This window comes from Mytilus edulis, chromosome 14 (genome assembly GCF_963676685.1).
Source record: "Mytilus edulis chromosome 14, xbMytEdul2.2, whole genome shotgun sequence".
NCBI classification, from domain to species: Eukaryota; Metazoa; Mollusca; class Bivalvia; order Mytilida; family Mytilidae; genus Mytilus; species Mytilus edulis.
In genome coordinates this window covers 1535519-1558875 of record NC_092357.1, presented here as the reverse complement: position 1 = coordinate 1558875, position 23357 = coordinate 1535519, and the positions used below count along the sequence as shown (strand labels likewise).

General features: G+C 32.5%; 1 protein-coding gene across 1 annotated transcript in view; it reads left to right on the top strand.

Moving 5' to 3' along the window:
• Positions 1 to 22823, top strand: part of LOC139504460 (uncharacterized) — a 39413-nt gene extending 16590 nt beyond the window's left edge. The window contains exons 6-14 of the mRNA XM_071294554.1: positions 947 to 1133; positions 13658 to 13838; positions 14579 to 14903; positions 15538 to 15724; positions 18509 to 18677; positions 20196 to 20271; positions 20529 to 20590; positions 21667 to 21772; positions 21993 to 22823. Of these exons, the coding sequence (XP_071150655.1) occupies positions 947 to 1133; positions 13658 to 13838; positions 14579 to 14903; positions 15538 to 15724; positions 18509 to 18677; positions 20196 to 20271; positions 20529 to 20590; positions 21667 to 21772; positions 21993 to 22263 (1564 nt within the window). The 3' untranslated portion in view covers positions 22264 to 22823. The remainder of the gene's footprint in view (positions 1 to 946; positions 1134 to 13657; positions 13839 to 14578; positions 14904 to 15537; positions 15725 to 18508; positions 18678 to 20195; positions 20272 to 20528; positions 20591 to 21666; positions 21773 to 21992) is intronic.
• Positions 22824 to 23357: the final 534 nt, after the last annotated feature.

The window sequence follows — 23357 nt, the reverse complement described above, 5'->3', positions numbered from 1 at the left end:
TGAACAAGGTTAAGTTTTGGTGGTCAAGTCCATATCTCAGATACTATAAGCAATAGGGCTAGTATATTCGGTGTATGGAAGGACTGTAAGGTGTACATGCCCAACTGGCAGGTGTCATCTGACCTTGACCTCATTTTCATGGTTCAGTGGTTATAGTTAAATTTTTATGTTTTGGTCTGTTTTTCTCATACTATATGCAATAGGTCTACTATATTTGTTGTATGGAATGATTGTAAGGTGAACATATCTAGCGGGCAGATGTCATGTGACCCTGACCTCATTTTCATGGTTCAGTGGTCAAAGTTAAGTTTTTGAGTTTTGGTCTTTTTATCTAATACTATATGCCATAGGTCAACTATATTTGGTGTATGGAAATATTTTATGATCTTTATGTCAGTCACGCAGGTTTTATTTGACCCTGACCTCATTTTCACGGTTCATTGCACAGTGTTAAGTTTTTGTGTTTTGGTCTATTTTTCTTAAACTATAAGTAATGGGTCAACTATATATGTTGTATAGAAGCATTGTTAGCTGAACATGTCTGCCTGGCATGTTTCATCTGACCTTGACCTCATTTTCAAGGTTCATTGGTCTTTGTTTAGTTATCTTGGTTAATGTTAAGTTTATGTGACAGTTGTAATAAAGCTTAGCTTTACACCTAGGACTATCAACATAATATCAATGATTAGTATAGAAGGCGAGACATTTCAGCGTGTGCACTCTTGTCTTATATAAATGTCAACATGGCTAATTGTAAGTTAGCTTTTTATAGAGTTATTGACTCTTATGATGATCATTGTGTAGGATAAACACATTCTTGTTTTAGATACTAATTATAATAAAATTGAGAATGGAAATGGGAAATGTGTCAAAGAGACAACAACCCGCCCAAATAAAAAAAAAAAAAAAAAAAAAAAAAAAAAAAATTAACTTTTTTCTTCTTCAGCCAAATGCAAAAACCAATAAACAATCTATCAGCATTGGCTTGTAGAGGGAAAATTAAATGTTTTAGAAGTGACCCTAGCAAGTTACCATGGAGAAGTGGGTCACTCAGTGTAGAACTTTATCAAGGCAAATGGACCTTGACCTTGGACTATGACATCAGACAAAGTGTCACACAAAAATGTTACGAGGTAATTTTATTATTTTGCTTTAATTAAAATATTTGCCATAAGTCATACATTAATCTATCAACCAGTTGTTAAAATCATTCCAAATGTGAAACCAGGTGCTCCGCAGGGTGCAGCTTTATTCGACCGCAGAGGTCGAACCCTGAACAGTTGGGGCAAGTATGGACAAAACATTCAAGCGTGATACAGCTCTGAATTTGGATTGTGATCAAATTTTTGACATTACATGGTTTTTTTTTACACAAAATAAATCAATTAAAGATTTCTTCTTCAAACTTTTTAAATCTAAAATTAAATAGTTGACACAGCATAGGTCTCTGACACAGAATGAATGTGGTCTAATGAACTTAAAAGGTTTTTTTTGCCTTTGAGCAATTCACTATGCTGTTGAATATTAATCCTCTCAAAAAAATGTTTAAAGAAATTTTCTTTTTATTTATGAAATCTGAAATGAGAAAAATTTAAACCCCCCCCCCTTTTTTTTCACATCCCCGTTTCCCTTTTTCCAAAACTGATATCAATTCAAATTTCTAATGGAGTTTGCAACAATAACTACTCTTTTAAATACATCATAAAATATTAAAATGTAAAATAAAGTGCTTGTTATCACTGAATGGTAAAGATTGGTTGGTAGTAAAAGTGAATATACATTGTTTATATATTGTATAAAACAATAAAAAAAACTTCATCATCAACATTTTATATTGGCAAATTTCCAATGAAGTTATTTACATAAAGTTATTGGCAAATAAAAATAGAGAATGACATCATAGTCATGTCTGGCAAATGTCCAACATACATGACATACATTATCTAAAAACATTTTAGATAAGATAAGGAAAAAAAGCTTCATCAGCAACATTTTATATTGGCAAATTTCCAATGAAGTTATTTACATAAAGTTATTGGCAAATAAAAATAGAAAATGACATCATAGTCATGTCTGGCAAATTTCCAACATATATTATCAACTACTATTCTATACAAAGAAAGATAACTCCAATTGAAAATTAATTGCTATTGCACAATATTGTGCAATTAGATATTTCTTGCTATTGTGCAATACTGTGCAATTGAAAATTTCTTGCTATTGCACAATACTTGATATGGAATCCTGATTTGGACCAACTTGAAAACTGGGCCCTTAATCAAAAATCAAAGTACATATTTAGATAAAGCATATCAAATAAGCCCAAGAATTTAATTTTTGTTAAAATCAAACTTAGTTTAATTTTGGACCCTTTGGACCTTAATGTAGACCAATTTGGAAACTGGACTAAAAATTAAGAATCTACATACACAGTTAGATTTGGCATATCAAAGAACCCATTTATTCAATTTTTGATGAAATCAAACAAAGTTTGATTTTGGACCTCCATTTGGACCAACTTGAAAACTAGGCCAATAATTAAAAATCTAAGTACATTTTTAAATTCAGCATATCAAAGAACTCCAAGGATTCAATTTTTGTTAAAATCAAACTAAGTTTAATTTTGGACCCTTTGGACCTTAATGTAGACCAATTTGAAAACAGGACCAAAAATTAAGAATCTACATACATAGTTAGATTTGGCATATCAAAGAACCCCAATTATTCAATTTTTGATGAAATCACACAAAGTTCAATTTTGGACCCTTTGGACCCCTTATTCCTAAACTGTTGGGACCAAAACTCCCAAAATCAAACCCAACCTTCCTTTTATGGTCATAAACCTTGTGTTTAAATTTCATAGATTTCTATTTACTTATACTAAAGTTATGGTGCAAAAACCAAGAATAATGCTTATTTGGGCCCTTTTTTGGCCCTTAAAATTCCTAAACTGTTGGAACCAAAACTCCCAAAATCAATCCCAACCTTCCTTTTGTGGTCATAAACCTTGTGTCAAAATTTCATAGATTTCTATTCACTTAAACTAAAGTTATAGTGCGAAAACCAAGAAAATGCTTATTTGGACCCTTTTTGGCCCCTAATTCCTAAAAAGTTGGGACCAAAACTCCCAAAATCAATCCCAACCTTCCTTTTGTGGTCATAAACCTTGTGTTAAAATTTCATTGATTTCTATTCACTTTTACTAAAGTTAGAGTGCGAAAACTAAAAGTATTCGGACGACGACGACGCAGACGACGACGCCAACATGATAAAATTTTTGCTGTCGTATAAAAATTATGGCCTTATTAATTTACACACACAAAATATAAATAAACAACAAATATGTAATAAGCAACAAATGACGACATAGATATAGACATTGTCTAGGATAAAGATGTATCTTAACCTGGGAAAGTGATGTAACTGTACATTATTAATCAGTTGAAAAGGTTAACTCTTTCGATGGATACAAATAGAAATTTAATACATCTAACAAAAACACAGAGTGGCCAGGTTCCTGTTACATCCCAATAATAAAAAGACATTAAGAACAGATCTGAGAGTACTTGCACTTACTGACAGCTAGTTCAAAGCCAATAACAACTAATTAAAAAAATGTATACATCTAAGACTAAACTATCAATGATTATGCATCCATACATAACAATATTTAGTTTGCTTTTAATTTGCTGATAACCAAATCAAAAGTATTACCAATAAAACAAAATTCAAAGACCTATTTACAGTGTTGGATTGATAACCTTTTAGAATAAGTTTATTTAAAGGATCCATAAGTTTAGCAGATTGTTCATGTTGTTCTAAATTTTTGGGCACGGTAAACAATACCTTAAAAAGTAGGATGTGCTATCCTGTTTGAAATAATTTTTCTACAGGTTCAACCAAATTTTGTAGCCAAATTCTTACATCTATGGAAAAAATTAGTAACGGTTTCATGTAATTTATGGTAACGAAATCCTTGATTTAATACTTGACCAGTAATACATAGATTACATGTCGCACTATAAAACCAATGGCTAAAGAGGAACTAATTTTTATTCAGTGCCTAGTTACAATCTGAACTGTCTTGTTAGGGACAGTTCTTTTATACAACTACGAACGTGACTTAAATTTAGAAAGAATGTTGTTTGTTTCTACCTTTGACAGGTACTTACTTTTAGAAAGCCTATAGCCACAAATAAAATGGTTATAAAAAGTGACCATTACTTTTGGTCTCATATACTTAACGTTAGGTCAATTAAAGCCAAACTATTAAAGTCTAATTAAATACGATGACCACATGTTGCTGAATGAAAAAGCAATCGTCATAAACTTGAACATCCCTTAAGCCAAAACATGTACATATAGAAAGTCACGTTTGTAGTTTAACAATAATACATACATTTATAAACTTTAGAAATTATATTTAATAATTTCCATACTTTCGATCACTGCATAGTGTTACATACCCCCCAATGTTCTAGAAATATAGCATAAATTTCTTTGCTACAAATATAACACTACAGGATCGAAAGATACCTAAAATAAAGAATCAATACACAAAACCTGAAATAAAACATAAGTATATATATTATATAAATCAATCAATTGATAAATTTTACATAATTGTTCAATTTATTGTCAAAAGTTCTATGCTATCATTCTCCATCTACCATTTTCGTCTACCATTTCTCCGTCCACCAATCTCCGTCCACCATTCTCCGTCCACAATTTGTCCGTCCACCATTTCTCCGTCCATGATTTTTTCCGTCCACCATACCTCCGACATCCATTACTCCGATATCCTTACTCCGACATCCTTACTCCGACATCCTAAACTCCGACATCCTTACTCCGACATCCTAAACTCCGACATCCTAACTCCGACATCCTAAACTCCGACATCCTTACTCCGACATCCATACTCCATCATCCATAACTCCGCCATTTGTATATACAATGTATAAAGAACAGTTAATTGTCATGTTTGTATATATATATATGAATAAATATAAAGTCAGTATATGTGATCGTATAGTGTTTTAAAACATTGTTCGTTATAATCGAATAGTACTTCAGTATTTACACGTTGTGTTTTATGCTATTTCTTCAATTTATATTCGCACTGTTTGTTCTGCTAATTTTAGCAGTGGATATAAATTATTAGCCACTTCTTCCTTTGAGTTGTCTAACATTGGTGCAGAGGGAACATCTCTGGAGGTGTTAACATCACCCTCGGTCTTAGCCGACACCAGTTTACTCACTCTGTCATACTTAGGGGCGACATTCTGCATCTTGCAACCACTTCCTCGTTTGACTGAACAAGGTAACTTATTTCTATATTTACATAATATGAAAATGATAATACCTAACAAAAGAGAAATTACTAGATAAATTACGTTATACACCCAATTTGGAAAACTTGAATCTTCTTGTATGGTTTGTAAATTTTTCAATTGGTAAATCAGATTATCCATTGGGATTTCTTTAATATTTTTCAACTCCTTTGGTAGCTCAGTCAAGTTAAACCTTGGTAAGGAGTCGTGAAACGGCTTCCAAAGTTTTCGCATTGTTAAATTATAATTTTGAATAACTTTCGTAAATGGATCATCCTCAAGAGTATATGAAGATTGTCTACTATAAAACGGCAAAAGCGTAAGATAGTCATTAGTCGCGGTACATGTCTCATTTAACGCTAAAATATTCAAAGGAGGGTTAATTATTTTTGTAAACGTTGTCTTTTGCTTATATTTTTCACAAACAATGGCAAAGCGTAAGGGTGTGTTAGTGGTAACTAACCACGAACCAGATGATATATAACTTGCCATTGGAAGAACTGAATTTGGTTCAACTACGACACGACAATATTTATCAATATCAATTCGTTTCTTTAGGAACAAAGAAGTTATGCAATTTTTACTTAAATTAATAGGATAAACAGGACTTATAACTTTACAAAATTTCGTAAAAGTGTTTGTGCATGATTGAATTTCTTGCTGTTTAAGCAATACATATTTTGACCTTTCTGCATTAACTGCAAAGTATTCTACATCCAAATCGTATTTTGCAACCATACCTATACTTGTATGATTCTTTTGCATGGGCATTGGTAAATTAAATGCCTGATAAATTTCAAATTTATTATTCGAATCGAGAAGAGGTATTGAAATGACAACTAATATTCTACTGTCATACAGGATAGTGGAACATGTCAAGAACCTATAAAAGAACCACAGGTTTTCTTTTGGATCGTTACTCAATTCTAAATATTTTGGAAGTTTATCTTTTATCTCGATAAGAAGATCTTGTAAATTATTTGGTGTTATTGTACTTGGTGAAAGATGGCCCAATGAAAGCATGCTTAACTGATCTTTTATATGCTCTAAATAGAAAAATCCTCTTTGGATTAATTGTTTTAAATCCCCAGTTATTAAATCTAATTGAATATATATTTGCACAAAGTTTTCCAAATCTATTATTTGCTTTTCAATAGCCTCCGTTATATTAACCAACCGGATGTCTAAATCTTGCAACCCCCTTGATAATTTATTAATGGCGTCTCTATTTTGAGATACCTCTAGCCTAGTTACGTTTAAAATTGATAAATTCTCAGTTAAAATGTGTGAAATTTGCTTTTGATTTTGTGCCAATGTACGAACGTTGCCTTTAATTAAATTAATATCGTCTTCGGTTAATGTACCAAACAAAAAACTCATTGCACTACCTATAAACGGCAAAACAGAACGTTTGTGTCGATGTAAAGTTTTGAAATCGTCAAATGTATCAGTTATTGAACGATGCATGTCCATTAACAGATCAAATTCTTGTTCTAAATTTGCAAAAGTATTATAAAAATGTTCTTTTCCAGGTTGTTCATAATGTCTCAAAACAGTTTGTGCTAATGCAGAAGATTTTACCATGTCATGGGATATTCTGTTCAAAAATCCTTCAAAAGGTTTTAAATCAATTATGAAGGTTACCAACCATTTTGACCTTGTGGTGGTAACAGTATTTACTTTGTCAAATACAATATTGTCAGATATGAAAGCCAGCTCGCCAAAACCAAAAAGAAGTGTAAGAATTATATGTCCAGCCGTCCGTCCCATTTCCTACAATTAAACAAAATACCAAATTTTCATGACTAATAATAAAACCATAAAATAAATTAAATAGTTGCTGTACACGTTAACTTTCACGGTACAGCCACAAAAGATCATTTCGGATATCCCCCCCCAATTTCGGCCATAAACTCAGGGCAAAATACAATCGCCCTGTTATACCTTATTTGATTTTCCATCTGTAATCTAAGCGTATGTAAATAATAAAAGCCCCTGTTTCTGGCTCTTTCTACCACAATTTCTACTACCTCTTTAACTAATGAAGGAATTAACAGTCGGTCGTGGTGGGAATTATCGAAGAAAGTTTTATAGGAATCTCTAAAAATAACCCCCATCATTGTATTTTCATGGAACAATCTGGCCTTTTGAGACCAGGTTTTATAAATTTGTTTAATAATTGAAGGAAGAATCCCTTTTTCAGTCAAAGATTCTTGGCAACCCGAGTAGGCTATAAAAGCGAATTCGTTTAGAATCAAATTGAACTTCTGTTTTTGTTCCACTGCCTCCACGTCCTTCCCTTCCAAGTTTATTCCTCTGAACTGCATCTAATATAGTAATATAAATATATTAGTATTTTATATATATAATATGCCTAGACATACATATAAAACAAGCTACTGTTCGAGAATACCTTTTAAACATTTTGACATATCAGAAAAGATATTCAAAATTTTGTCATTTTTGGCAATGTCATCCCGCTTACACGCAGGTTTTTCAATAAAATGATTTACTGACATTGCCTCGTCTTCTGACGAGTTAGCATCTAAATTGCTAGACCTTGTTTCAGAAGTCATTGCCCGAGATTTCAAATTATTTTGTAGCTCAAGTAAAGGAATATTGTCTTCTTCATCCGTTGTATTTTCATTTTGGGCCTTTATCCGTTTCTTACGATATTTTACTCTTTTTGTAAGTTCCATTAAAGGAATATCATCTTCACCAGAGGAAGATTCGCGTTCATTTTTATACCTTCTTATCAATTTGTCACGAGTTTGCTCTACTCCTTCCATAGAAGAATTTTCGCTATCAGTTTCATTATCTGACTCTTTATCAGATGATTCAGGGGGTACAACATAAGTGGTTTTTCTTAACCGTTTATCTTTGTCAGCTTGACCTAATTTTGGAATAGTCCACTCATTTACGGGTGCAGGTTTAAGATGTTGGGCATGCACTTTGGTGGTAGTTCCGTTTAGTTGATTTTTTATGATAAAACTGACCGGTGACCTTTGTTCGATTATCCTATAAAATGGTTTCCATTTACTGTCCAACTTACTTTTACGGAGGTGATTTCGATAAAATACAGCTTGCCCTACTTTAAATTCAATATCGCGTCTCGACTTATCCGCGTATTCTTTTTGTTTTCTTTTTGACTTTTTCATATTTTTGTGAACCATGACAAAAGACTTATGTTGCTGTTCTAATAAAATTTTATGGGGATCGTCACCTGCGTACTTCCGTCTTGGACGCAAAATATTATCAACGGGAAGTACAGGATCTCTGTTGTATAAAAGAAAGAAAGGAGAGAAATCAGACGACTCGTTTTTGTTAAATCTAATTGCGGCTAACGTTTGATTTAGATAAACGTCCCATGTTGAGGCGTCGTCTTGTATTTTCTTTGCTAGAATGTCATGCAAAAATCGATGTAACCTTTCAACCTTGCCATTGGACCCTGGTGAATAAAAGGACGTAGTCACATGGCTTATGTTAAGTTCTTGTAAAGTTTCGCGTACCATATAACTTGTGTTTTCACCCCCATTATCTGTCAATATTTGTAAAGGGAAACTATGCTTTGGAATGATTTCTTCTAATAATAAATGAACTACATTTTCAGCGCACTTATCAGGAACAGCAAAACATTCTGGGTATCCGCTATAAAGGTCAATAAAACTTATGATATATTTATTTCCTGACAATGACCGTGGGTATGGACCGGACAGGTCAATTGCAATTTTTGCAAATGGAAATGGTGGTATATCAGTTTCCTGGAGCTTTGGTTTCGCATGATAGGAGCTACGTTTTTGACACGTTATACAGGAGTTTACATATTCATGGAGTTCTTTGTATAATTTTGGCCAAAAATATTTACCCTTAATAGCGTCATACGTTTTGTCAACACCCAAATGATCTTGATCGTGATATTGTTTCACTACTTCGTCTCTTAATTGTAAAGGGACATACAACCTTAACACAGGTTCAGTATCTGCTTTAGAGATATAATACAATATTTCATCTATCAATATAAACTTATTTTCAACTGATTTCGAGGCTTTGCCATTTTTCATTTGGCTAATTATCAAAGCTAATTCTTTGTCAAGTGATTGCTCATATTTCATGTCGTAACCCGAAACCACAAAATCTTTAAGTGTCAAAGTATCTGACTCTTTGTAACTACAACTTGCAAATTTCTTTGGGTCAATTTCACTAGAATTAATGGTGTTAATTTCGTAAGCCTTATCACTAATGTCTATTTCAATTTCTTCGTCGTCTGTCTTTTTATTTTCTGATGTATTACCTACTACCCGGTTAGGTCTTCTAGAAAGATAGTCCGCGATAGTGTTTTCTGTCCCAGCCAACCATTCAATTTTACAGTTATACCCTGTTATGCCTAATGCCCATAATTGAATCTTTTTATTCTGCATAGGGGATTCTAAAATATACTTCAATGGTTTGTGATCGGTCTTAATTGTAAATTCTGCGTTATGCAAATAATGATCTAATTTTTGAAGTGCATAATGAATGCTAAATGCTTCTTTTTCAATGGTTGACCAACGCGTCTGCGTGTCACTTAATTTGTGTGACAAGAAATAGATTGGTTTCTCATTTTTAACCCCATACAAAACTTCCTCAGTATCATTACACGGCTGAGTCAAACAAGCACCTATTGTGTCGTCTGAGGCGTCCGTGTAAAGCGTGTACCGCTTTGTCAAATCTGGGTATGCTAATAATGGAATAACCGTCAAACTATCTTTAAGATATTCAAAAGCTCTTTGACATTCGTCTGTCCAGTTAAACTTTGCATATTTTTTCGTCAGTTCAACCAAAGGGATCGATATTTTCGAGAAATTTGGGACGAATCGACGATAATAACTAAGCATACCGATGAAACTTCTGACCTCTTTGACATTAATTGGTGCAGGCAATGACCTTATTGTTTCTACCTTTTCCGTATCCGGTTTAATTCCATTTCCGGTTATTTTGAAACCTAAATAATTTGTTTCATTTTTCAAAAATTGGCATTTCTTTAATTTTAACTTAAGCCCGTGTTTTCTCAAACGATCAAATACTTGTTGAATGTGGGAAAGGTGTTCGTCTAAAGTACTTGAATATATTAGAATGTCATCTATGTACGCTACCGCGAAAGGTAACCCTTCGAGAACGATTTCCATTAATCGTGAAAAAACTGCTGGAGAATTTTGAAGACCAAATGGCATTACATTATACTCGTAAAGGCCTCTAAAGCAACCGAATGCCGTTTTCTCACGATCCTTATCGGACATCAAGACCTGCCAAAATCCTGACTTCATATCGAGCGATGTCATGTATTTTGCTTTATCTAATAAAGCAAGAATGTCATCAATTACTGGTAGAGGATAGCTCATACTTTTTGTAATATTGTTCAATTTTCTAAAGTCTGTGCAAAAGCGATTAGAGTTATCTTTCTTTTTTACTATGACTATTGGTGAGCACCAACTACTTTTTGACCTTCTAATTATACCTGCTTCCAACATTTCATCAATTGCCTTATTAACAATGGACCTCTTATGCAACGGTGTACGATAAGGTTTTAATTTAATGGGCTCATGATTTCCCGTTTCTATTTCCATTGTAACTGTTTCAGTATGCCCCAATTCAGAGTCTTTCAAAGCAAATACATCCTTATTTTTACTTAACAAGGTGTCAACTATTTCCTTGTGTTCTGGGGGCACATTTACTTCTGTTTCAACTTCTTTTTCTAGATTAGCATTTTTAATCTCTTTTTCAAAACTGACTAAATTTTCTTCAAGAATTGAACCTATCCTTGCAATTGCTGTACCTCGTTTAAATCTAAAAGTTTTGTTTGTACTATTTACCAAATGGACTGGTATTTTATATAAAGATTGAATTTTCGCTACCGCATTTCCGACCATTAGACCTGGTTCCGAACTTAAACTTCCCTTATCCAAAGAGGAAATTTCATATAATCTTGAATTTGATAATTCCGTTCCCTTTTTCAATTTCGTCATACATATATTTGAAGTTTGAGGTTTCAAAACAATTTTCTTTGATAATCTCAAAATTGTGGAAATATGAATATCTTCTTCTAAGTTAGCATATATATTTCCTACCCTTAACATTCCTAAATCGTAATAAAGCCTTACCCCATTTTTAACAAGCCAGTCACGACCAAGTATTAAATTTCTGTTCATGTCCGAAACCACATAAAATAATTGTGACATTTTTGTACTCTTTATATAAAAGTCTATTTCTATGCATCCTAAAACATTAAGAGAATTTCCATTTACCGATTGGAGTTGAACTGTCTTTTTATTTAATTTTGGTAAATCAGCCAAAGATTTGTAAACATTTAAATGCATTAAAGACACTTCCGCTCCAGAATCAACTAATGATCTAAATTTTTTTCTATTAATATTAATGATGCAACTATTTGGATTTCCTGCCAAATTAATTGTATAAATTTTTGTCGTTACTGGTTTATTAATTCTCTCTTTGTCGGCTCCGAAACAAAGAGAGTGTCCTAGTTTCCCTGAAAGTGTGATTGGTTGGGTCGAGAATAACAGTTTCTTTGAATATGCCCGGACTTCCCACAATTCCAACAAACTATTTCTTTTCTTGATTTATCTGTTGGATAAACAGATCTACCCTTATCTTTGTCATTTTGATCATAAGCATTGACTTGACGCGGCATTTTCCTAGCCCTACAATCCTTAGATTGGTGCCCAATTTTGTTACAATTATAACACCTACGTGCGGGTCGGAAGTGGTCAACTTCCATAGGTTCTTGTCTGTCCGAATACCCCGCCCTGTCAGTAGTTGATTTTCCCCTCCTTAAATCGAACTTTTTTCTTAAATTTTGTTCCGTCATAGCTATTGTAACTGCACGTTGCAGTGCGTCAGGGTTTTCGCGCATAATTTTCATCTTAAGCGTATCCTGTGACAATCCATTTATGAAGAAATTAATCAATTGTGACTGAATTATCGCTTGAGTCCCATCTTGACCCCTGAACGCTTCTTCTGCCAAAGTTAATAATCGTTCAGCAAAAACCTGAACATTTTCTGTTGGTTTTTGTTTTAATTTGTTTAAAATTTCGAAAGCATGCTGAGAGTCGGTCACTTCAGCAAATCTTGAACTCAGTTCTTCTTTTAACTGAGGCCAAGTTCCCCTGAGGTTATCCCTAAGCCATCTATGAATAAAATCGCTTACCGAGCTTGTGCTTGACTGATAAGCTACCAATTTTGTATCATTTTGTTCTAAGTTCGTTAACATTGCATATTTTTCAATTGCTTTCATCCAATTTTTGAATTCGCCTTGATCGCCCGAAAATGTTGGGATAATTTGATTTACCCCTTGAGCCCCTAACTTTATTGATAATCCCTGTAATTGATGAGAGAAATTTTGAAATGCCACCCCAAATTGTTGTCCCTCTTGTTCAGCCATGGTGAGAAAGTAACGGTTTTAAAAATGCAAAAATTTGTCTTACCTTTTCTGACAAGAGTAAAGATCCCTGGATCACGGCAACCAAAACAACCCTATATGTCGCACTATAAAACCAATGGCTAAAGAGGAACTAATTTTTATTCAGTGCCTAGTTACAATCTGAACTGTCTTGTTAGGGACAGTTCTTTTATACAACTACGAACGTGACTTAAATTTAGAAAGAATGTTGTTTGTTTCTACCTTTGACAGGTACTTACTTTTAGAAAGCCTATAGCCACAAATAAAATGGTTATAAAAAGTGACCATTACTTTTGGTCTCATATACTTAACGTTAGGTCAATTAAAGCCAAACTATTAAAGTCTAATTAAATACGATGACCACATGTTGCTGAATGAAAAAGCAATCGTCATAAACTTGAACATCCCTTAAGCCAAAACATGTACATATAGAAAGTCACGTTTGTAGTTTAACAATAATACATACATTTATAAACTTTAGAAATTATATTTAATAATTTCCATACTTTCGATCACTGCATAGTGTTACATACATTCATTTGAATAAAAAATAGCACAGAAGTCATGAATGGGTATAGGAAACAAGTTTCCATAATCTATTGATTATTCAATTGTTTTTAAATGTTAATGCCAAATTCGCCATTTCAGACTCTAATGCATCCTGGGTAATAGTTCCAAAAGCACTAAATCTTTGTGATTGGTTTAAAATGTTTTAAACAATGGTAATTCAACCAATGATGTGACGTCATTTTCATTTTGGTGTACGAACAATGAGATTACCCATAAACGGTGAATTGTGTACATAATTTAACTTGAATTTCATTTAGTAATATAATATGTTTATACTAATGTTATTTTTCTTCTCCTCCAGCTCAGACCAGATACTGTTAAAAACGTTGACTGTTTAACCCAACTTAGGTTAACTTTAGAACTTGGCAAAAATTGTTTGTTATATTTCCATCTTATTCCAATGAAATCTGTGGAGGAAGAGAAAATGAAGAATATTTATGAAAAGTTGTTGGAAATTCAGAAGATGAACGCTGTTCCTACAGGTGAGAACTTCATTGTTTCCTTAAGGATACTGTTAATTCAGAAATTATTGTGAAAAATGAGATAGAGTTATAATTGCATAAATTAAAACTGTATTTTAGTCTTTTTGATGAATTTTTATCCCCCAAATGTTCCTTTTAACTGTCTTTCTTTCTGAATTTTGGTTCCCTGCTCAACTTTATGTTGTCTTAGGAATAGAATTTGAATTCATACACAATATTAGAACCACAACACACAGAGTGAGTTCAAATTATTGTTATGAGTCATTTACTGTTCAAGAGTTATGCCCCTTTTAATTTAGAAAATTTCAAAGCTTGAATGGGGGCAATTATGTCCTCAGACACTTTCGTTTTAATTTTTATGTGGGAACCCCCTTAAGTAGAATTGTTTTTATTTTGGCATTATAGAGAATATGAATACCAGGTAAAACAAGTTGTGAGTTGTACATTTGAAGTCATTATGACAATGAGCAGAGACAAGTGGGAAACTTATTTGTGTAGCCAACTCCTCTACAGTTTTCTATCTTGAAACATGACAGGAAAATTGCACACATGTTGAAATTCAGATTCAGACAAGCACCTTCCATTTTGGAATAGTTTGAGGATTTATTTCTTATTTTTCCAGACTTGTGAAGTTTTTTTAAAAAATTCAAATGTTAAGTACTATATAAAGCATTCTGCATTGTTTAAGAAACAGTCATTTAAATCTGATGTATTTTATAATTCTATGTTTTCATTTTCAGTAATAAAGAATATGTCTGATTCTGAAGATGAGAATTTTAAAGAATATGAAATTGAACCAACCAAGCATAAAGTTCAGCCAGGGAGAATATCTCCAAGACAACCAAAGGTTACACCAATGCCAGGGAGAACATTTCCAAGACAACCAAAAGTTACAACAATGCCAGAAAGAACATCTCCAATGGAAATTACATTAAATCAGAATGTTGATAAAGAAGCACTAGAACATGTTGAAATTTCACCATATGAAACAGAGATATCAGCTGACACAGAGATATCTAATATCCCGACATGTCAAAATCTCATTTCAATGGACACAGACTCTAGGTATTATATATTAATATATGTAGTAAAGAACATGCCAAAATCTCATTTCAACGGACAAATAATCTCCATGGTAATGAGATGTGCCAATGCTAATACAACTGCATACCAAACATCGCAATAATTTCTGAATTTCCAGTAAACAGATAATTTGGTTTTCTTGGTATAGATGTAAAATATCAGCTGCTTGATACAATGTGAAGCTTTGTTGCTGTGCTCACTAGACAAAAAGGTTCACATAGTGTTATTTTTAAGATATCAATGTGTAGAAAATCTGAGAATTGACAATAGTAAGGGCTATTCCAGAAAAAAATGTATGGGGGGGTTGGAAGGCACATTATATTAATAATACATGGGTGATGGGTATCAGAGTAACTTTTCACACTATAAGCACTATATTTCTCAATTACAATTTGTCTGGGTGGCAGATGCTGACAAAAACTGCCTTCCAACCCCCCCATACATTTTTTTCTGGAATAGCCCTAATATTAATTATAAGTTTTATGAGTTACACTTTAAGAAAATTGCAGGCAAAGGAAAAGTTACCATGAAATTGTGGTCATCTCGCATGTTCATTACGATAAATTTGGATTTACATTGACTTTTAATTCTTCATTTGAAATTTTCATTACAACAGCAAGGTGCTCCTTACACAGACAACCCAACTGAAATGTAGTGGAAAGATGAAGCTGGTTGGAGAAGAGTTATGTTTGCCTAAATGGAGAGATGATGGAACGCTAAAAATGAAGTGTGTAGATGGATCATGGGAAATGGATTTAAATTACTATGTTATAGGAGATGGAATGATAACAATGAATTATAATGTAGGTGGTTCAAAAGTGTAACATGTTTTTATGCCACACCTAGGATAGTAGAGGGGCATGATGTGTTCTGGTCTGTGCCTCCGTCCGTCTGTTCGTTCATCCGTCCGTTCATCCCACTTCAGGTTAAAGTTTTTGGTCAAGGTAGTTTTTGATGAAGTTGAAGCCCAATCAACTTGAAACTTAATATACATGTTCTCCATGATATGATCTTTCTAATTTTAATGCCAAATTAAAGTTTTTACCCCAATTTCACGGTCCACTAAACATAGAAAATGATAGTGCTAAGGCCTAAATTAAAATTATTGTTTGTTTGCCCTTTTCCGACCCTATTTTTTGAAACAGGGTAGGTAGGTAGGTAAAATATTTTATTTTTCTTTCCCATAAAATAACTTGGCTCGGTACATTTTTTTGTCATGGGTAGGCAGGTAGGTATAATATTTTATTTTATAGATACAATATCTGCATGATATCATTTTTGTCTGTATTTGTTTTTGTTTTAAGATTGATCGACTTTACTGATCTTTACTTTTATTAAAATTTCTGAATAGTCCCAGGAAGTCCTGAAAAAAAAATTATCACGTAGAATGTGAAGTTAATTCATATGCACTACTATTTGTTTTCAAATATCAAAATATAGGGCTCGAGCATATTTTCAACAATTATATGCCTCGAACTTTTAAGAGTTTTAACTTGCACTGATATTCTGTACTACGTACATGTACCTTGTACGCTTAACTTGACCGAAAGATTTATTAATATCATATATATCTTCCTATCATGGTTTGTGAAACAGCTGTACAATGTGCAATCTAATAGGGGGAGGATAGGACCTTTATCGGGACTCCGGGATCGGGTGTTTTTAAGCTCGGGATTTCAGGATTTCCAGGAAATTTATTTTTTTCGAGTTTCGGGAGGCAGAATTTAAATTTATTTTACCGGTATTAAATTTATTTAAATTCAGGAGCTCAGGATTTCGTGTTTTAAAACCCGAGTTTCAGGATCAGGACCCTCCTACCCCCATCTTTAGCATGCCATGTGTTATTCCGACATTCTACCAATTTTATCAAAATTTGAACTGAAATTATCAGAGATGATACTCTGTGAAATAAAAAAAAATATTTGACTAGAATATAAAGCCACTGCCCGGCAGTGCATTTCTCACCATCATCATCATCCAACCAGGTAAAAGACCTAAAACTAAGCATTTATCTTACTTTACTTTCAACCCTAGAGACTTGAGTGTTTAAATTTTCGTGTGTCCCTGTGTTATCAATAAAAATCGAAAAGACTTGAAACTCAAATGTCACGTATTTTACATCGCATTTATAAATGGTCTGCAAGGAAAACTTGGGCGATTTTACTGCCAATTATTCTCCAATTTACAGGACTTCGGTTCATGTCAGATATAAATAAAATGTCAAAGCTGGTAGAAGGCAGCGTTAACATAATCATCCTGATATACGGATCACTAAAGGTCATTCTTACATAGGATACAACATCCGTTAACAAAATATTTTGTACACACGTTGATAATTTTGTCTTGGACAAACTTTTTTGAATGAACCCTGCTCTTCAAGTATAAAGGGCAACGTTCTTCATACTTTCAACATCGACTTCAATCAAATGCTTAGAATCTCTAAATGAAAGTGTTCATGCCAAACACTCACGTGATACCAAATGGACTAAACCTTATACGGGGAAGATAAAATCCGTGGATTCCGGTAAAAAAGTTTTGAGCGGGAAATACAAAAATAAGATTTTCGATAGGAACGGAAAAAAAATTAAAATAAAATATTGCTGGTAAATACAAATAAAAGATTTTCAGTCGGAACGAATTTATAGGGTCGGTCGGTAAAGGGCAAACAAACAATATTTTAATTTAAGCCTAAGTTCAGGTTAAAGTTTTGGTTAAAGTTTTTGGTCAAGGTAGTTTTTGATGAAGTTGAAGTCCAATCAACTTGAAACTAAGTACACATGTTCTCCATTATATGATCTTTCTAATTTTAATGCCAAATTAAAGTTTTGACCCCAATTCAATGGTTAACTTTTACCAATTGTGACTTTGATGGAGAGTTGTCTCATTTGCATTCATGCCACATCTTCTTATATCTATGTATGTGTGATTTAAAAAGTGACATATATTACAGATTCGTTTTTGAGTTCATGGGTACTAGTTTTTCTTGGATTAAGGAAATATTAAAATTGAGAAAGGAAACGTGGACTGTGTCATATTGGAGGTCATGATTCTTCAAATGGAAACGTGGACTGTGTCATATAGGAGGTCATGATTCTTCAAATCCCCAATTCAACAATTATTGAAATTGTTCACAAATTTTTTAAATCAGGTTCTGTTAAAAATAAACAGAGAAGTGACAGACTAGTATTTGTAAAACCATGCGAATACTGCAAAAGAAATCAAGTTGTAGATTGAAGTTCTTTGTGTTATATCACAAACAAGTGTTAACATGATGAAAATAGTTATCTTTATCTATTAAAGCATTCCATTCTATACCATTTACAAAAAATTGGTACCACAGTGGTATTTTTAAGAAAAAAGTTGTCATCAGAGAGGTCAATCCTTACCAAAAGACTTTTGAGAAAAAAAAGCGATAGGTTGTTAATGGCAACTGAAAAAGGTCATTTTCTCAAAAATGAGTAAACTATGATTTCAAAGGATGACAACACCTCTGTCCATTTCACTATGATGAAATTTTAGCTGAGACAATCCTTGTTTTCAATACCGTAGATAATCTGTTATAGTAATGGAGCATTGTTTCTTTTCAGATTTCTACAGGAATTATCATTAAGGTTACATGTAAAAGTCAACTGACAGTGCAGTTTAAACCTGCCGACAGCCTGCCTGTTATACTTTATCTGAGGCCTCATACAGTCAATGACAGAAATAATATGATAAAAGTTTTTCATAAACTACTGGAGATTCAGAGGAATGAGAGTGAGTTTTAGGGGGAATTTAGTGTCTGATCCAAAGAAAAAAACTGACAAATTTCAAAACAGGAGTAAGAGAAAACTCTTTATTTAGTAGAGGTGAAAGATAACAAAATCATAAGACGAAAACATACTGACAATGCCATAGCAAAACAATGAAAAATGATGAAAAGATAATCTACCATCTCACACCATTGTAACGTAAGACTGAGCAAGACCATTATGTACTCTTCAAGGGTAAACAGATCCTGCTCCACATTTAGAGATTCTTTCTGGTAAATCAAAAAGAAAAGAAATGGATCAATGTTCTAGTTATGATCTTTTCAATTTATGATTTTTTCTTATTTATCTCCCCTTCAAAAGCATATTCATTTATTTTCTAATTTTTGTTGTTGATAGATTGAAAATTTATTTGACCTTTATTTAAACAAAGCTATTTCTGAGAGATAGAAATTTGATATCTTGTTTATTTGAATGTTTGGTTTTACTGTGGATTCATTTATTTTCGTGGGTATCAATTTTCGTGGATAGAGAAAAAAAGACGTTTCGTGGTATACGTAAATTCGTGGATCGCTCATTACAAAAAAAAATAAAATAAGATACGTAATTCGTGGATTTCTTTATGATTTAAGAGATCATATAACCTCATTGGTTTGATCAATAAAAAAACAAACAAAAAAGAAGGAATTCATTGAAAAAGTTTTGAACTGTCAAAATCCTCGCTTGGTCATTTTAGGTTAAAGTGTTCATTGTAAACTTCTATTACAATAATGGACAAAGACAACTAATTATTTGTTTGTTTTACAATTTATAAATGCTTGTCGGAATTATATAGGACAATCAAAACTTTATAACTGAAAGCTCATTTCCCTAATCACGATATAACAGTCATATAAGTAAAAGGTGTGAAAATAAATGTTCCTGTCATAAACAATATTACCTAGGGGCAATATCCCTGTATTTAATTCTATTGATTTTCAAACACTAGTAAACCTAACTATGACACAGTAATTAACAACTTGCAGTTATTTTCCATGAACAGTTTTAATCAATTTTAAAAGTAAATTATCACTGATATTCGATATATTTATTATTGATTTGATTAAAATACTTGTATCTTCTTTCAATAAAAAACACGTGTTACGTTACAATGTTTATCGCTATTCAACACTATACTAGATCTGCATAGCATACCCGGAAATAAACATCCGACTCCATAAACATTTATCGGGATTATTCTTCGTTGAATTCTTAAATTCATGGTTTGCTGTGACCCACGAAAATTGGTATACCACGAATAAAAATGAATCCACAGTAAAACAAATTTCATTTCTGCACTAAAATCTACTATCAAATCATTGTAATCCAAGATGGAAAAAAAATACCTTATCATTGTTGAGAACTATTTTTTGTGATGAAATGTTTGCTACATATATATTGTACTTAAGTCCACTTTCCTGTAGTGAGTTATGTAAATAACAAGAGTGTTTTGTATTGTTTTAATGTTTTAACTATTATTCCGTAGTAAACCAGCCAGCTGTGATCAGTAATAAAAGATCTGTCTCTAATCTATCACATCAGGAATCCAGGGAGGACACCAGGTAAAGTCTTAAAAATAGTTCTGACTAATAAAAGAGGATGAAGTGCAAACCTTAAAATCAAATGTTAAAGAAGAAAGTATTCCTCTATCCATGAAATGGTTTCCAGGGAAATTAAAGAATTGTTTTAATTGTTTTTTACAAGAGGCTTTATTTTTAAACAGAAAATAGTAATTATTTAGTTCTAATTTACATCTTAAGAAAAATGTCTTTATATTATAAATTATTAAGACATACATTGTATATTTATTTATTTTCAGTGTGAAAAGAATGAAAATTTTGCCTGATTCAAGTGAGGGCCTGACAGTGATTCAAGCAGGAGGTAAACTGACACTTAAAAACTTATTTTGGGGGGATACAACATGTGTCTGTGCTTCCATGGAGTAAAAGATTAAAAGACAAAAATTGATTTATACTACTACACATTATAGCTGATAAGTTGTTGACCTTTTGGTTGTATGAAAATTTATTTAATGTAATGATGAATCCTGCCAAATATGTTTTTATACCTCTTTGCAATGTTTGTGGTATATAAAAGAATAAGCCTGTGTGTCTCTTCAACAATTATTTTCATTGCTCTTTACTCAGGTATAGTAGAATAACTCACATACATTGTAATAGAGTGAATTTGTAAAAGGTTATAGCTTCCAATTTCTGTGTCATTTGATCTCTTGTGGAGAGTTGTCTTATTGGCAATCATGCCACATCTTTTTTTTTATAACTTATGATTTGAAATGTCTTGAGGAAACTTTGAATTATAGGGATATGCTTAACACAACAGTGCATGCCTTTTTTGTTGGTATTATTTCCCTTGGACATAACATCTGAACATATGAATGCTGCACTTTTATTTGAATTAAGGTTTGCATTTAAGGAAAGTTTTAATGTCAAATAAGACTTGTGTGCTTTTGTCTTTCATGGTTAAAAATAAATAGAAATAACATACCTAGAATGGTTTACTTTTACAAATTATGACTTGGATGTAGTTGTCTCATTGGCACTCATACCACATCTTTTATGTCTTTATATTCCAACTTCTTTACAAGTAAACCACTGTTTATTTTTACGTCACTTGGTTGCTTGTGGAGAGTTGTCTCATTTTCAATAAACCACTGTTTATTTTTACGTCACTTGGTTGCTTGTGGAGAGTTGTCTCATTGTCATTCAAACCAATCTTCTTATTTTTACACATACATAGAAAAGATGAGTTATGATTTCTAATGAGACAACTTTTACTAAAGTTCACACAAAGTAGATGTAAGCAGTTTAAGGTCACTGTATGACCTTCTACAATGAGCAAAAAAACATACATATATTTAACTTAAAAAGCATCAGAAATATAAAGAATGTGGCAGCAGTAAAGCAACTGACTGTCTTCATGTATTTCTTTAATTTTAGCAACACTGAATGAGGAATTGATCAGAGTTCTTGAAAGAGCTGTCACAAAACCAACAATAATCCAAGCTTGCAGTCAGAATGCTCAGGACTTGAATGAAGATGATTTGTAAGTTTTTAATTTCCTGATGTCCAAATCATATAAAACTTGCTGAGGTTCAGACTTTACAATTCAATAATTTATTTTTCTTAATTAGATAAATCCAATAATCTACATTTATCGCCAATTTGTACATTTTCCCTAATTTTGAGGGTACTTACATCATACTCATTTTGTCCAAATATGTTATTTTGATATTTACATGATTTTATATATTGTTTAATTTCAGGAAGAGCATTGCTGATTTGTGTAGAAACTGTAAACATGATAAAATACTTGTAACACATAGGACTGCTAAAGTGGCAACATTTGCTGAATTTCTTGCCAAACAGGATTTACATAAAACTATCTTACTAGCTGCAGATAACCTTGAACTTACAGCTGATTTTAATGTTGGATTCACACTTGGAGTTTTACAGTGTTTATCTGAAAGAGATATTTATATTATCAAGGATGGAAAATTGATTCATTGGTCAAAAATGTTGCATGATATAGCATAAGCAAGGATATACGTTAAAAGATGATTGTCACATGATATAGGATAAGCAAATTCATTGGTTCAAGGAAAAGTTGATTCATTGGTCAAAAGTGTTGCATGATATAGCATAAGCAAGGCTATAGGTTAAAAGATGATTGTCACATGATATAGGATAAGCAAATTCATTGGTTCAAGGAAAAGTTGATTCATTGGTCAAAAGTGTTGCATGATATAGCATAAGCAAGGCTATAGGTTAAAAGATGATTGTCACATGATATAGGATAAGCAAATTCATTGGTTCTAGGAAAAGTTGATTCATTGGTCAAAAGTGTTGCATGATATAGCCTGAGCATGGCCATTGGATAAACTGATTGTCATATGATATAAGATAAACAAATTAGTTTGTTTAAGGCTGAAAATGGAGACTAGTCAATTGTGTGTACCATAAAAAAAATTGCAAAGCCACAATAACAGCTGATATGGAGAGAGTTATATAACTTTAATATAGTGTATAGTGCTAAGAACTCACGTCTCACAATTTTACTCCTGTGTATAGTGCTTTAGTTTGTGTTTTATTTTTAGGTTTTAGGCCACACCAATTTAATTTCTTGTTCTACGGATTTTTGGACTCCAAAATTTGGGGCGAGCGAGCGATTTGAAAATTTTTATAAAAAAATATTTAATTTGCAAATTTTTGAGGCGAAGCTTGAAAAGTAAAGGCGAGCGATTATAATTTTTTTTTGTAAACATAAAATAGTAGGTTTTGACAATATTAAAGCTTGATTTATCACTTGTACTTTGACATTTCTTTAATTTCTGAAGTATTTTTTCCCTGTTCACCAAGAAATAATTAAATCTGGTCTATGTATGTGTGACTGACAATAAGACAATTCTCCATCCAAGTCATAATCAGTTTGGCGACAACCCCTTAATGTTATAAATATCCCTTTTACATGTTTTATGAGTGATCAATATAAGTTATAATATATTTGTTTGTACAAAAGGGCTCATATTTTCTCAGAGAACTATATATCTATCTGGTATTAAATGGTCAAAACATGTTTTAAGAATTTTGTAATATTCCTGGACTTTAACCATGTTGACACATTTACTTTA